The sequence below is a fragment of the Leptonychotes weddellii genome, chromosome 11, assembly GCF_054177405.1.
Source record: "Leptonychotes weddellii isolate Sample4059 chromosome 11, ASM5417740v2, whole genome shotgun sequence".
In the NCBI taxonomy this organism is placed as follows: domain Eukaryota; kingdom Metazoa; phylum Chordata; class Mammalia; order Carnivora; family Phocidae; genus Leptonychotes; species Leptonychotes weddellii.
Window position 1 is genome coordinate 4,758,112 of NC_138379.1, and position 16,190 is coordinate 4,774,301.

General features: G+C 40.8%; 1 protein-coding gene across 3 annotated transcripts in view; it reads right to left on the reverse strand.

The window, feature by feature from the left end:
* The window catches only part of KDM2A (lysine demethylase 2A), a 114,059-nt gene that overhangs the window by 22,609 nt on the left and 75,260 nt on the right, over nucleotides 1-16,190 (reverse strand). For all 3 annotated transcript variants that reach the window (XM_081797696.1, XM_081797697.1, XM_031020457.2), the window contains 6 exons: nucleotides 11,682-11,788; nucleotides 11,045-11,138; nucleotides 9,737-9,890; nucleotides 8,011-8,126; nucleotides 3,974-4,100; nucleotides 1,525-1,919 (listed from right to left, as the gene is read on the reverse strand). In XM_081797696.1, the coding sequence (XP_081653822.1) occupies nucleotides 1,525-1,919; nucleotides 3,974-4,100; nucleotides 8,011-8,126; nucleotides 9,737-9,890; nucleotides 11,045-11,138; nucleotides 11,682-11,788 (993 nt within the window). The remainder of the gene's footprint in view (nucleotides 1-1,524; nucleotides 1,920-3,973; nucleotides 4,101-8,010; nucleotides 8,127-9,736; nucleotides 9,891-11,044; nucleotides 11,139-11,681; nucleotides 11,789-16,190) is intronic.

Genomic DNA, 16,190 nt, shown 5'->3' on the forward strand with positions numbered 1-16,190 from the left:
AACAGACATACTGAGATATTAAGCCCATCTTCCTTAGGGTCACATAAAATTATTCAATATAAATACTTCTGTGGCTTAAAATAATCTATATGACAAGTTTTGAAAATACTTATTACCAACTGCGAACCAGCTTTCTAATTCACATATCCATGCCTTGCATCCAAACTGTCGCTCCAAACAATGACTTAAAAAGAAAACTGATAGGGGCGCCTGGGTGGCTCAGTCGTTGGGCGTCTGCCTTCGGCTCAGGTCATGATCCCAGGGTGCTGGGATGGAGCCCCGCATCGGGCTCCCTGCTCCGTGGGGGGCCTGCTTCTCCCTCTCCCACTCTCCCTGCTTGTGTTCCCTCTCTCGCTGTGTCTCCCTCTGTCAAATAAATAAATAAAATCTTTAAAAAAAAAAATTCTAAAAAAAAAAAAAAGAAAAGAAAAGAAAACTGATATTCCCAGCTTTATAATTTTTGGTGTTCATGGTAATGGTTATTTGTGAGGAAAGACTTAAGAGAACTTCCTCCAATTTAGACAGCTGTTATCTGGATTCCTGAAAAGTAAGCTCATTTCTTTGAGACTAATACATGAAGGGTGGGACAGACTCTCTGGAAATTACTAATACTGGGAGACCTCTTGAAAAAGTAGAAAAATATATAACAATATATTTGTTATAGCAAATGATAGCAATCCTGATATAGCAATCGGATAGGTTATTTTTATTATTATTATTTTTTAATCTCTATGCCCAACGTGGGGATTGACCTCACTACCCTGAGATCAAGAGTTGCATGCTCCACTGGCAGAGCCAGCCAGGCGCCACAGGACAGATTATGTTTACGATGACACTTTCTCAGAAGCTGTCCCAATGATTTTTTTTTTTTTTTAAAGATTTTATTTATTTATTTGAGAGAGAGAGAGAGCACACGAGAGGGGGGAGGGTCAGAGGGAGAAGCAGACCCCCTGCTGAGCAAGGAGCCCGACATGGGACTCGATCCCGGGACTCCAGGATCATGACCTGAGCCGAAGGCAGTCGCTTAACCAACTGAGCCACCCAGGTGCCCAACTGTCCCAATGATTTTTAAAAATTTAAATCTTAATAGTAGATAAAAATGAAACTAAATATGTGACACCTACTCAAGAAAGAGAAAAACTTCTTTCTTATCTGCTTGGGGTGAGACTACTAGAGATTGTTATTGGCCACTTTTATTCTGAAACAGGCCTCTTTATCTGCGGGTAACTTGTTTAAATAATATTTCCTAATACTAATACTTTCTTAGGCTCTCCTTTATTTTTAGAATGAATCTGAAAGCTGTGTTTTTAGGTCTAAATTTAAGTCCTAACTGAACACACAAATGTCAGTATTTTCCCAGCAGGGACCTAACCTCACTTTAGGAACTTAAACACTGTGCACGCATGCGTATTAACTTCTTTCTGAATGGACCAGATTATCCAGAATTCCTGTACTTTCTAAGAACTGAGAAACTGCCTGCCCGAGCCAGATCAGTGGCTATTATACAACATAACCAACCCTTACCTTCACGTCAGCAATAAGAGCATCTTCATCTTCTATCCCTGTGGGGACACATTTCTTGTGCAGTGGCAGAGACTCCAACTTATCTACAAGACAGCGGAGGCCTTCAAGCTCAAAATGGGTCAGATGCACCTGTCTGTCCTTTCGGGGACTACACTGGGGATCCCACACTTGGCCATTGTGAGAGCCCCGGCTAGAGTCAGAGGATGAATCCCCTGACAAGGTTTTCTTCAGACTTGGAAGACTTCGGCAGGTTTTGCCCAGTCCGTCATAATCCAGGTTGACCCCATTGGCTACAGGGCTAGTGAGGACAGAACGCCTATTGCTCAGGCGCCTCGGTTCTCGATCCACTGCTTCTTCATCCCCATTTCCAGATTCCAACCCATTTAACTCCAAATCTGCCAGTGAAAAGAAAGAATATAGTAAGGACATGACACTCGACCCACGTGATCAACAAGAGAAATAGGCAGCATGGGAGGGACTCTGAGGTTATAAATGACAACGCTGTGATATTTTTAAATGGTCTCTCTTTATCCCAACCTATTTGCCCACAGTTACAGGTAAGAATAGGATCCTGAGTTAGTGGGACAACTAAGGTAATGATCAACTGATTTTTCAAAAGATTAGGGAGGGTCTGTGAACTGTGTGCTAGAAATAAGTCAGCTGAAAATGGCTGTAAATTAGTTTCAAGTCCAAACTGAAATTTGAGGTTATGATTTCATGAATTTTTTATTTCATTTTACTTATTTGACAGAGAGAGAGCACAAGCAGGGGGAGCGGCAGGCAGAGGGAGAGGGAGAAGCAGGCTCCCCACTGAGCAAAGAGCCTGAGGTGGGGCTCGATCCTAGGATCATGACCTGAGCTGAAGGCAGATGCTTAGCCAACTGAGCCACCCTTCATTAACTTTTTAAGAAGCAGATAGTACAAAGCACATTTGCTTTTGTTGAAAGTTTTGGTCATAAAATTAAACTTTGGAATTGAAATCTTATCAATATGGCTAACAAAACAAAACAAGTATTTTTTAAAAGATTTTGATAGTCAAAAGTTTTAATGAAAGAAAAATTGTTAAATGTTCACTGGTCCTTTACCATGAAAGCAATATAAGAAACAGACTCTCAACTATACAGAACAAACTGATGGTTACCAGAGGGGTGGTAGGTGGGGGGATGGGGAAAATAGGTGATGGGAATTAAGGAGTGTCCTTGTTGTGATGAGCACCAGGTGCTGTATGGAAGAGCTGAATCACTATATTGTCCACCTGAAACTAATATTACACTGCATGTTAACTAACTGGAATTTGAACAAAAACTTAAAGTATAAAAATTACCTAACCAATCCAAAGGGGGAAAACAAGTAATATGTTTACTGTTAATAATTTAGAAAATGTAGGATGGTGCAAAGAAGTAAAAAAGTCATCCCTTACCCCTCCGCCCTTGAGTAACAACTCAACAGCTGATGTATTTTCTTTCCATCTTTTTTTTTCTTTTTAAAGATTCTATTTATTTATTTGAGAGAAAGAGGGGAGTGGGAGGAGGGGCAGAGGGAGAGAGAGAAGCAGACTCCCCGCTGAGCAGGGAGCCCACTGCAGGGCTGGATCCCAGGACCCTGAGATCACAACCTGATCAGAAGGCAGGTGCTTAACTGACTGAACCATCCAGGCACCCTTCCATCTTTTTCTATGCGTATGTGCATGACTATGATTGCACTGGGATTATGCTGCATATATAATTCTGTATCCTGCTTTAATGTACTGGGTGATCATTTTTTATTTTCAAACAAGAATATAAACTATCCTTAAAGGATAATGCTGAAGCAAAAAAAACATCTGGCTGAGACTGAAGATTCCATGAAAGATGTGACCATAGGATATTACAGTGTTGGCTCCTTTACACCTTAGGGCATGAAACAGCCTAAAAATGTGTAACTGAAAGTATTTTGCCATCCAATAAAATACTTCTCTTGATATAAGTTGGGGAAACATTAAAGCATAGAGGTTAAGGATATAGATTTGAGAGTCTTACCAACTTGATTCAAACTGTACTTTCACACTTACTAGCTATAAGATCATGGACAAGTTTTTTAATCTCCTTGAAACTTAATGTCACCATTTGTAAAGTGAGGATAATAATACCTACCTCACAGGTAATAATTAGAACTTAATGTATATAAACTGCTTAGTAAAGTGCCTGGAATATAGTAAGAGATAGCATGACGAAGTTTTAGTTTTTACTGTGCCAAAGACCATTCTGTATACAGTAAAACAGAGTAGACAAGTGATCATCTTTCTTAAGGAGCTAAGTATTAACAATTCAAACAAAGAGACGATCTAGATATTTCATGTTGCCTAGTAATTCATGTCTGGGTAGGAGATCAGCTGTAACCAGTGTTCAACTCCAATGAATGAATTTGGTAGTTCCAAGCGGGTAAATTCATGTTCATGCAGAACACTTACCCATACTGAGGGACTCTTTTTGAAATTCCTTAGTTAGGTGGGAGCGGTTTGTTATGCAGTACACATAGCGCTCCAACACGTACCAACACATCTCATAGTAGAATGGATAACGGAACTTATTTGGAACCTACGTGGGAACAAAATAATGGGAAAAACAAGCTGATAACAATTTTCAAGGAAAGAGAGTAAGATAAACTGAATCACTGAAAAAATTAAGCCAGGAAAAACACTGTAGTCAACACCTAGGGAGGCATTTGGAACAAGAACCTAAGTGGATCTGTCAACCTAAAAATTGTTGGTCTTGGGAAACAATCACTAAAATTAAAAGGTATTTCAGAACCACCAAGAAGGTGTCTTGGGAAAGCATCAAAAATAAGTTTTGGGACAGAGAGTAAAGTGTTAGAGTAAGACACAACATACTTGCGAAAATTGTTTCAGGGTTCTTAGGATACAAAGGCCTGCCAAGCAGTCCTACCTTTACTACAGTTTTAATCTGAATTAGAAGACCATGAGACAAAGAATCTAATGGGCAAGAGGACACGAGATGAAGTTATATGTTTTTATTATGTCCTTATCTATGAAAGTATGATTAGAGAGACTCATTCTCAAGCTATGTCTAGTCTAGGACATAAGACTGCGCATTTTCCCACCATCAGCTCTCAGCTGGTCTGTACAGTACTTTGCAGTCTGCCCCAATGGCAGGTCCACAAATTAGACTGCTGCTCCACTCGGCCTTATCAGCCACTGCCTTTAGTTCCTTTCATTCTCTCCAGAAGCAGCATAAAATCATTCCAGCTGAATAATAACAAAAAGAACTGCCCTTCAGATCTAGCATAGTCGAAACAAAGGCAAATCAGCATGGATTAATCAGTGAGGAAGACCAACAATGGGGACTACCCTATATATTTTGCTGTCTTCTTTTAGAGGACAGCTTTCAAAAGGAGAAGCCCAACAATACTTATAGATTGTTTTGAATATGCAACTGAGAACGTTTTAATCTCCTTTTCAAAGCTCCATGTCAGGCAGTATTCCTGAATCAAGGAGATCTGGATGGAAGGCCCTTTTCAAAACCCTTCACCAGGTCACAGAGCATGACTGTGGAATGAGATTACTTTTCTAGGCAGGAGAGGCATATACTTTTCATTAGGTTTCCAATTCAGAGGAGCTAGGCTTTGAATCTGGGTATCGTAAGTGACTACAGTTTTAACAACTAAGAGGTTTTTCCTCCTTTATTTTAAAGTCAAATTAGGGGCACCTGGCTGGCTCAGTCGGTAGAGCATGCAATTCTTGATCTCAGGGTCATGAGTTCAAGCCCCACAGTGAGCCTAGAGCCTACGTAAAAATACATAAATAAAAGTTTATTTTTAAAAAGATCCTATTAATTTACTTTTGGTAAGGTGTGTGGGGGGAACCACAACAATTAATATATACTAGGTCCCCCCAAATTAAACACAATACACAGGCCTCTCTGTTTACCTTTTACGCATATTAACACTTTTCTGGAAGGGTCTTTATTAAAAGTTCAGGACAACCCAAAATTCTAAAGCCCTTTGGGACTCTGTTGAGAGCTGAGTAATATTGACAGTAAAAAAAAAAAAAAAAGAAAAAAGGGCATTTAAAAGCGCTGCAGGGGCACTTGGGTGGCACAGTCAGTTAAATGTCCAACTCTTGGTTCCGGCTCAGGTTATGATCTCAGGTTGTGAGGTCAAGCCCCGTGTGGGGCTGCACGCTCAAGAGGGAGCCTGCTTTAAGCTTCTCTCCCTCTGTGACATGGGGCTTGATCCCAGGATCCTCGGATCACAACCTGAACCAAAGGCAGACACCTAACCGACTGAGCCACCCAGGCACCCCAATAAACAAGGGCACTGGATTGTCATCGTCTTTTTAAGATTTTATTTATTTATTTGACAGAGAGAGCACAAGCAGGGGGGGCGGGAGCAGGAGAGGGAGAAGCAGGCTATCTGCTGAGCAGAGAGTCCGAGGCGGGGATCAATCCCAGGATCCCAGGATCATGACCTGAGCCAAAGGCAGATGCTCAACTGACTGAGCCACCCAGACAACCCCCCCTTTTTTTTAAAGATTTATTTATATATTTGAGAGAGAGGGGCAGAGAGCGTGCGTGTGTGCGGAAGAGGCACAGGGAGAGGGAATCCTGAAGCAGATTCCCCGCTGAGCGTGGGGCTTGATTCCAGGACACTGAGATCATGACCTGAGCCGAAATCAAGAGTCGGCCCCTTAACTGACTGGCGCCAGCACTGCATCTTCTTAATTCTAACAGGGCAATCCCTATAACTCCAACAATACTACTCTTGTGTGTTCGATTATAGGTAGCTGCTAACCAAAATACAGTTTCAAATAGGCACCAAAATGGTTGACCATGTTCACAATAAATAGGTCAATGACCATTCCTTCTAAAAATTGTAAATTCTTCACTAATTGTGATTTTTAAATTTTTTTAGATTTTGAGATAGAGCGAGAGAGAGCATGAGCGGGGTGGAGGGGCAGAGGCAGAGGGAAAAGCAGGCTCTCCAGTGAGCAGGGAGCCCCACACGGGGCTTGATCCTAGGACCCAGGGATCATGACCCCAGCCGGAGGCAGCCGCTTAACCAACTGAGCCACGCGAGTACCCCTAATTGTGATTTTTAAAAAAGATTTACTTATTTGAGAGATAGAGCATGTGTGAGCACATGAACGGGGGGAGGGACAAAGGGAGAAGCAGACTCCCTGGCTGAGCAGGGAGCCTGACACAGGGCTTGATCCCAGGACCCTGGGATCATGACCTGAGTCGAAGGCAGATGTTCAACCTCAACCGACTGAGCCACCCAGGCACACCCTAATTGCGATTTTTAAAAAATTTAACATTGAAAACTTTCAAATGCACCAAAAAGTTTTAAGAGCAGTACCGAACACTGCCTACAGCATTATTCGAGATTCACCAGCTATTAACATTTACCCACATTTGTTAATCTCTATTCATATACAGTTATTATTATTCTGCTGAACTACTTGAGAGAAAGAGGGGAACATTATACCCTCTAAAGATTCTATACTCTAATTGCTATTTAAGGTCAATGCCATTTATACCTCAATCATATGTAATTCAGCCCTTACCAACTTGGGTTCTGCTAAAGAATTAAGCCCTGTTTCCCTAAGATATGGGTTGGCCAGCAAACAGCAGCAAGCGGATTTGGTCTGCTGCCTATTTTTGCAAGGTCTGTGAGCTAAGAGGGTTTTTTACATTTTTAAATGACTGGAAAAAAAAACAACTAAAATTAGAGCATTTTGGTATATGGGAAAACTATATGAAATTCAAATTTCAGTGTCCATAAATAAAATTTTTATTTTATTTGAGCCATGCTCATTCATTTAAGTATTTCATTCTACAAGGCAGTTAAGTACTTGCAGCAGATACTGTACGGCCCACAAAGCCTAAAATATTCACTATCTGATCCTTTACAGAAAAAGTTTGCCAACTCTTGCCAGGGCATCCACTGCACTGTAAGGAACTTAACTTTTTTCCTATATATCTAGAATGGTATCAGCTACGTACCCTCCCAGGGAAAACCAACAAAGTAAGATGCACAAATCATTTTCTAGAGGACTTCATTCTCTCAAGGAACCTGAGCTGGGAAAAGCAGTATATGCACATTGATTTATTCAAGTACAACAGTTTGGGTGGTGGATAGTAATCGCAGTAAAGAAAGATACATGAATTCAAAGTTGTGACTCCTGAGTTGATAAATCTCATTACATCGAATTATTCTAAGAGGATAAAAATTAAAAACATCAATTACCAAATGTCCACTTTTAGCCCTAAAAAAACTAAGATACCAAAAACCTCAAAGAATTAGAGACCCCCAAACCAAGCATGTAGATCTCATTGAAGTTTTCTTCTCAGTGTCCTCGAAATGTGAACACTGCATTTTAACTCAGAGAAAAATGGAAGTTTGGAGATAACTACCAATGAATCTCTTATAACATCTGTCTAAAATGGAGACCAACTCTTTCACATCCAGTTGTTAGGCAGAATTACTTACCCGTGTCCGATCTTCGATGTTGTATATTTTTAACTGCATGGGGATATTGAAGCTATGCAAAAAATTGCCTCCAAAGACTAATGTGTCTGTAGGAGTATACACAGCATGAATCCAGCCTAGAAGAAAGGGAGTGGAGGGCAGTGGCTTAAGCACATGTTATAATACGGCTCTCAGAGAACTAGTAAAAGACTCCTAGATCACACATTTTACTCTGATTCTGCCACTTAGTGGTTGGTCAAGTTATTTAATCTTTTTTTTTTTTTAAAGATTTTATTTTATTTATTATTTGACAGAGACAGCGAGAGAGAGAACACAAGCAGGGGGAGTGGGAGAGGGAGAAGCAGGCTTCCCACGGAGCAGGGAGCCCGATGCGGGACTCGATCCCAGGACCCTGGGATCATGACCTGAGCCGAAGGCAGACGCCTAACGACTGAGCCACCCAGGCGCCCAAGTTATTTAATCTCTTGTAGCCTCAATATCCTCTATAAAACCAATATCCTCTGTAAAAATTAAACTTTTTATGGTTGTTAGTAAGCATTAAATCAGAAAATGCATGTAAAGTGTTTAGCATACAGCACGTTTAACAAATGCTGCTTCTATTTATGGTAGCACCTACTGTGAAGGCACAGTACAAGAGAGTTTACATGTATTTCCATTTACCCCTCACAAAAAAATGTGACAGAGATTTAAATATTTGACCAACATAGTATTAGCAGGTAAACACATAGAATTCTAATACACGTCTGTGACTCCAAAATCTGTGCTCTATTTATAACTAGTGACCTGATAAAAATATCACTAATTTCTACACTCCTTGCAGCCATCCCTTAGAATAGGTAGCTTTTTTTTTTTTTTTAAGATTTTATTTATTTATTTGACAGAGAGATAGAGAGAGAACACAAGTAGGCAGAGGGAGAGGGAGAAGCAGGCTCCCCGCAGAGCGGGGAGCCTGATGCGGGACTCGATCCCAGGACCCTGGGATCATGACCTGAGCCGAAGGCAGCCGCTTAACCGACTGAGCCACCCAGGCACCCTAGAATAGGTAGCTCTTATCTGGAGGTTAGATATCGCCTGCTGACCAGGTCTTATCCTTAAGAGATTCTGATTACCTAGAGCTAATGTGGGGCCCAAACACGTAAATCTGAAAAGCCACCACTAGCGATTTTTTTTTTAAGATTTTATTTATTTGAGAGAGAGAACGCACAGTGCAAGAGAGAGAGCATGAGTAGGGAGAGGGAGAGGCAGGCTCCCCAATGAGCAGGACCCTGGGATCATGGCCTGAGCTGAAGGCAGACGCTTAACCGACTTGAGCCACCCAGGCGCCCCTTTTAGTAGAAAATGAGTGCCTTTTTAAAAAATCCAAATTCTTGGGGCACCTGGGTGGCTCAGTCGTTGAGCGTCTGCCTTCAGCTTAGGTCATGATCCCAGGGTCCTGGGATCGAGCCCCACATCTGGCTCCTTGCTCGGCGGGAAGCCTGCTTCTCCCTCTCCCACTCCCCCTGCTTGTGTTCCCTCTCTCGCTGTGTCTCTCTCTGTCAAATAAATAAATACAATCTTTAAAAAAAAAAAAAATCCAAATTCTTAGCATCTGATACTCCATAATGACAGGAAAGGACACTATTGTTTTCTGCTCACCCAATCATACCCATTCTTGGTGATAATCCATCAATTCCTTTTTCTTAAAGAAAAAGTGGCTAAACAACCCATTTTTTCCCATCTTGCTTACCTGAGGGAATGACGAAGGTATAGCCCTGCTTGAGCTCAATGCGCTGGCAATCTGACACCCGGTCACCCAGAAAGATGTCTCCCTGTTTCCCTGACAGCAGCCAATTCTCGTACAGCTCCAGGTTGTGGGCTGTAGGGGGGATGAGCCAGAAGACCTGTGAGTTAAAAAACTTCAGTCTGTTAACAGCCATTGACATGACCCAGTCGTCTCCCTCAACTGATAAACAGGTACAAAGTTAAGGCCAACAGGTAGAAGAGCAGCAAGCAATTCTCCCAGCTTATAGAACCTGACCATTTGGGAAATTCTAGAGGCCCTAAGGAAGTAGATCTTTTTTTGTCCTTCACTTGTTGAAATGACATTAGAGCTTCCCAGGGGTTTGACTGTAGAGTCCATAACCCATCCAGGATTGAGAGAGAAGGGGGGCATTCAGTTTGTTACCTAGAAGTCCCTTACCTGCCCCTAGCTGTCTGGCCTCTATAGTTCTAAGAAGTACAGTTAGGTATAATATCTTCAAGAGACAGGCCTAGGTCACTTTGTTCCAGGGTAGTAACCAAGATCAAAAGGACAAAACTTGAGATATCACTGAAATGGAACCAAAGTAAACAAAATGACTTTGGATTTGGAGGTACAGTTGTTCTAAATTAGGACCTCACATTTTAAAAGCATTGTCTGTTTTCATTCTAGTTCTACCTTTTCTCTCACAAAAGGGTAACAATAAGAGCATAACACTATAAACCTCTGACATTAATCCCAGATTTCTGTTCTCACATAGCACTCAGAAACAATCTGATAAGATGGAATATAGTTCTTTATGAATAAGAATAATCTTTCAAAATCTATTCATATCCTTACAGAGGTCTTAAAGGCTTCCTTTGACCACATTTCAGATCAATGCCTTCATATAGGGAAAGGTGGTCTGGATTCTAATTTGCTGATATCATTGTGAATCTATACAAATTTGGTGTTGCCTTCTATTACATTATTACACTTCCATGTAGAGAAATTATCTTGTCTTCCTAAGACCACTTCCCCGCCTTCATGTGGTGAATTCTGTCCTGGGAATCTAAAAATAGGACTGTTGAGGTTTACTAAGTACTGTGCTAATATTGGTGTAATGATAGCAGACCAGATGAATACTAATTCCTACTGAAGTCTAGCCAAGAAGATCAACTTAATCTAGGATTCTCTCTAGAATAGGGGACAATTCCCTAATAGATTCATTTCCAGGGTATATTAAGCATGCATGAACTGAAGCAGAGTCATAAAACCAGCTTCAGATTCCAACCCCCATCATGACTATGACCGTACCTTTCCCCCTTGATGGATGTGATACCAAACAGAGGTACCACCAAAGTCCACATGGAAGTCAGTATAGCAGCCTCGAACACTCATTAGACAGTACCTGACCCAAAAAAAGCAGCAGCATTAGTGCACTGATTAAAAAAAGAGAGCCTGCCCTACCCCAATGCCACACTCTCCCCTTTTGCACCCCATTTTCCGCCTAATCAATTCCCAGTGAGAGGAATGCAATTTCAAGTCATCATAGTACCAGACAATACATTTTCTTTAAAGTACGTAATCATGGTTATGACACTTACTATATACACCCTTCCCTTTGGAACTGTAAAGCCTACTGTTTAAAGAATTTATTTTTTTAAAAGATTTATTTGAGAGAGAGAAAGAGAGAGAGAGTATGAGGGGGGGAGGGTCCGAGGGAGAAGCAGACTCCCCGCCGAGCAGGGAGCCCGATGTGGGACTCGATCCTGGGACTCCAGGATCATGACCTGAGCTGAAGGCAGTCGCTTAACCAAATGAGCCACCCAGGTGTCCAAGAATTCATCTTTTTGATCATTTAGGACACAAAGCAAGGCTCTGAAGGGAGGAACCAGTCCTTGCTATCACTTTGATTTCCCAATGCACCTGAAATGCAGGGAAAGCCACTTACTTCTGCACTTTGGGGTACTGCATCTCCAAGATGGCATTTGTTGATTCAGTCTGACTTTCCTTCAAATGCCTTGGCCACATGTTGTCTACCCAGTCAATGAAATCCACCTTTAAAGAGGAGGAAACATTTAGGATTCAATGGAAGGATTGGGATTAAAGAAAATTTTAATGTCAGGAAAATAGAATTTCTCAAAATACACACTGGAAGACTACAATTTATTTATTTAATTTTATTTATTTTTTTTAATGTAGGCTCCACACCCAGCGTGGAGCCCAACACAGGGCTTAAACTCATAACCCTCAGATCAAGACCTGAACTGAGATCAAGAGTCAGACACTTAACCAACTGAGCCACCCAGGCACCCCTGAAAGACGATAATTTAATTATAAACAATCTGTTGGTGAATCACAGGGTCAGTAGGCAAACATTCTAGAAATAATTATTCAGTGAGAATAAAGACTAATGGTTCCATCAACATGACCATAAAGATAGCACTAATCAAAATGAAGTTATTAAAGAACACAGTAGTATCTCTTCTGTGTCAATACTGGTATAATCAGCTGTCTTTTTCTGATTCAATAAAAGGCACTGTCTGGAAGGTACCATAAACTTATCAAAAGATGTAACACTGTTAGAGCAGCTAAGATGTCAAAAATAAAAATAAAAATAAATTAAAAAAAAAAAAGGAAGAAAAAGGAAAGAAATCCAATAGGGATTTGTAGCCTTGCACAACAATGTGCTGTAGAATCTACTAGGTTAGGAATCAGAACATCCAGGTCTGTCATGTTTTCTCAGGATCACATGCAAGTCCCTGGAACTCATTTGTAAAAATGAGGATAATTAACTCAGAGTGATATTATGAGGATTACACGTAAATACATGCTAAAATTTTTTAAAAATAATGTTATCAGAATTTAGGAATTTAATTAATTAATTAATAAGATTTATTTATTTATTTGAGAGAGAGAAAGCATGAGAGCGAGCACACCAGGTGTGGGAACGGGCCAAGGGAGAGGGAAAAGTAGACTCCCCGCTGAGCAGGGGGCCCACTGTGGGACTCAATGCAGGGCTGGATCCCATCATGACCTGAGCCAAAGGCAGACGCTTAACCAACTGAGCCACCCAGGTGCCCCGGAATCTATTTTAAATAATACGTGTTGAAAGAAGAAGTGACAGCAGTAAGAACTTATCTGCACTTTACAATGAATTGTAGCATGTCCTGTACCTTCAAATGTGTGTACCACCCCACCACCGACCTCCAAGAAACAGTCTCAGGTAGCTAAAATGTGAGCCAAACCACGAATCCAGTACAATATTGACATTGCAAATATCTAACTTAAGGCTATAAAACACATGTATCTGGTAAGCTTTACAACAAAATCTATATTTGATCATTTATTTCCCTTACAATACAGACCTGCACAAATGCATACAATCTGTGCATAATGATATGAGGCAGGCATCTATGGAACACTCAGATTTCTGTGGGGGAGTGGGTACAAGGGATCACCAATGACATGAGAATTGAAGAGCAACTATGAAGGTTAACTTGCTGCTTTACTTTAAAGGATTTCTGTTCAGGAAGCCAACAGTTTTAACCAAGCATCCACTGGGCCTAGAACACTGAATGAACTCCAGCTTCCTTCTTTCCCTCAAACAAAATCTACTTTCTGTTCTCTTTCATGTTCTCTTCATCTCCCATCTCCTGGTATTCTCCTTTGGAAAGCCTTTGAAGAATAATGAAGATCTTACTTTCTCAAGACACTACAAGCTCTTATGTCTGGAGGGAAAGGAAAGGTTAGGAACACATGGGTATTTTTTTAATCAATTGTTCATTCAGAGAAAGCTGAATTTCTTTGGCCAGAATTTCCCACCTGCAGCAGTAAGTTACTCATTCTGGCCTCTCTTTAACTGGTATTATTAGGTATCGTCTGACTGCCAAGAGAATATTGTGTTAAGGTATTCGTACTTTTTTCCTTAGGTTAACCTTTAGGCTCTGGATAGGTCTTTTGCTAAATGTCCTGATCTATGTGAGAGCAAGTCTCCAGTAGAGGTAATCACCAGTTCTACCTGTTCTGCATCAATACTAGGGCCAAACTGGTAAGAAGTCCAACACCTAGGAACTAATCTATTCATATACTGTACACACACACACACACACACACAACTTCATGGCCTTCCATGAACTAATTTCCCCACCACCAAACAAATTTGCACATTGTATATGTTGCTTTTCATCTACCTCTCAGGTACTGTTGGAATGACAGCAGAAAACAATCTCTCTCTTCTCACCAGGTAATCCCGCTTTATGCTAACACTCCATAAAAGGCACTTAAAGGTTGCCCACCTTTCTCTCCCTGTACCTACTTTTACACACCTTCTGCCTGGAATTCTGGTCTTCGTTCTGCCTCCTTATTTCATGTCAAGCTTAGCCATCACTTCTTCCAAAGAGCTTCCTCTCCCTAATTCTCCTCCAGTTTATGTTAGGGGGGGTCCTTCCTATTGCCCTCACAATACTCTGTATTTATTCACTTTTGAGGCACTCACCATTATTGTGGTCTGCAGAAATGTCTATCCTCTGGTCTTTCTTCCCCGTGAGACTCTAAGTTCTTTGAGAATGAGAATGACCTTATTTTCCACAGGTCCTCTAGCAACTAGCATAGTGCTCAGCATGTGGCAGGCACTCAAACTAGTAGTAAGCTAACTCTGAAGGTGTGAATGTCAGGGGGAACAAGAGATTATGTAGTTTATGTGAAAGATTATTACACGAATGAGATTTATTCAAACTCACTGAAATGTACACTTAAAACGAGTATACTTTATTGTATGTCAATTGTACCTCAATAAAGTTGGTTTCTGAAAAAGCATTATTGAGATATATTAGAAAGACCTAGATAAATGGAAAGATACACTGTGGGGGGAAAAATACTCCCGTAAATAAATAAATAATACCCCAGCAGAATAAGCATATTATTGCTTACATGGTAAGGTCATCAAAAGCTTTTCTGCTTTCAGGAGGGGACCTTGGTAATAGCTCACTCAATCTTTCCAGCTATGTTTTGGGTCCCTAAAAAATACTGGTGCATTGTTCTCTGCCCTCTAAAAAATTTTCTATTTTTGGGGCACCTGGGTGGCCAGTCATTAAGCGTCTGCCTTCGGCTCAGGTCATGATCCCAGGGTCCTGGGATCGAGCCCCAAGTCAGGCTCCCTGCTCGGCGGGAAGCCTGCTTCTCCCTCTCCCACTCCCCCTGCTTGTGTTCCCTCTCTCGCTGTGTCTCTCTTTGTCATATAAATAAATAAAATCTTAAAAAAAAAAATTTTTTTTTTTCTATTTTTGAGCCCTTCCATAGTTCTACTCCTCCATTTAATGGTCCATTATTTTTCTGCTATAAAATGATGTAGCATTTTTATCATTAAAAGAACAAAATGAATAAATCAAGAATGTTACAAAAAAGGCTTTATGTGTAATGACACATTTCTAAATTTTAAGAATGGAAAGGTATGAATAGTTTTATTTATTTTTAAAAATTTTATTTATAAATCTGAGAGCAAGCGAGTGAGCGAGAGAGACAGAAAGAGAGAACCCATGCAAGCAGGGGTAGGAGCAGAGGGAGAGGGACAAGCACAGAGCCCCCACATGGGGCCCGATCCTACAACGTAAGATCACCATCAAGCCAAAACCTTAACCAAATGAGCCACCCAGGTGCCCTATAAGTTTTACTTTTACAGCTACAATCATTTTATTTTTAAATTGAAATTCTAAAAATATGAACAGTGTTAATTTATAAATATTATAAACAATTTATAAATAATGTTACTGCGATTCTTACATTCCTCCCTTATTCTTTATTTATTTTAAACCACTGAATTGTACATTAAAAAAAAATTTTTTTTTTTCTTTATTCACTTGAGACAGATACAGAGAGAGAGAGCATGAGCAGGGGGAGGTGCAGAGGGAGAGGGAGAAGCAGGCTGTCCGCTGAGCAGGGAGCCAGATGTGGGACTTGATCCCAGGACCCTGGGATCACGACCTGAGCTGAAGGCGGAGGCTCAACCATCTGAGCCACCCAGGCGCCCCCCCAAAAATTTTTTTTTTAAAGCAAGCTCTATGCTCAACGTGGGGCTTGAACTCATGACCCCGAGATCAAGAGTCGCATGTTCTACCTACTGAGTCTGCCAGGCGCCCTTTATTCTTTATTAAGTGGACCATATTTGACTAATAATAAGACTAAATTTTTTTTTTTAATATTAATTTATTTGAGAGAGGAGTATGTTGGGGGGAGAGGGAGAGACCATCTTTTAAGCAGATTCCACACACAGAGCCTAACAAGGGGCTTGATCTCACGACCCTGACATCCTGACCTGAGCCAAAACCAAGAGACAGAAACTTAACCAATTTCGCCACCTAGGTACCCCTAACAAGGCTAAATTCTAACCACCTGTCTTCTTGTATTTCCATATGACCAAACAAATGATAATATAAAAAGAATTTTTATCATTTTAGGGAGA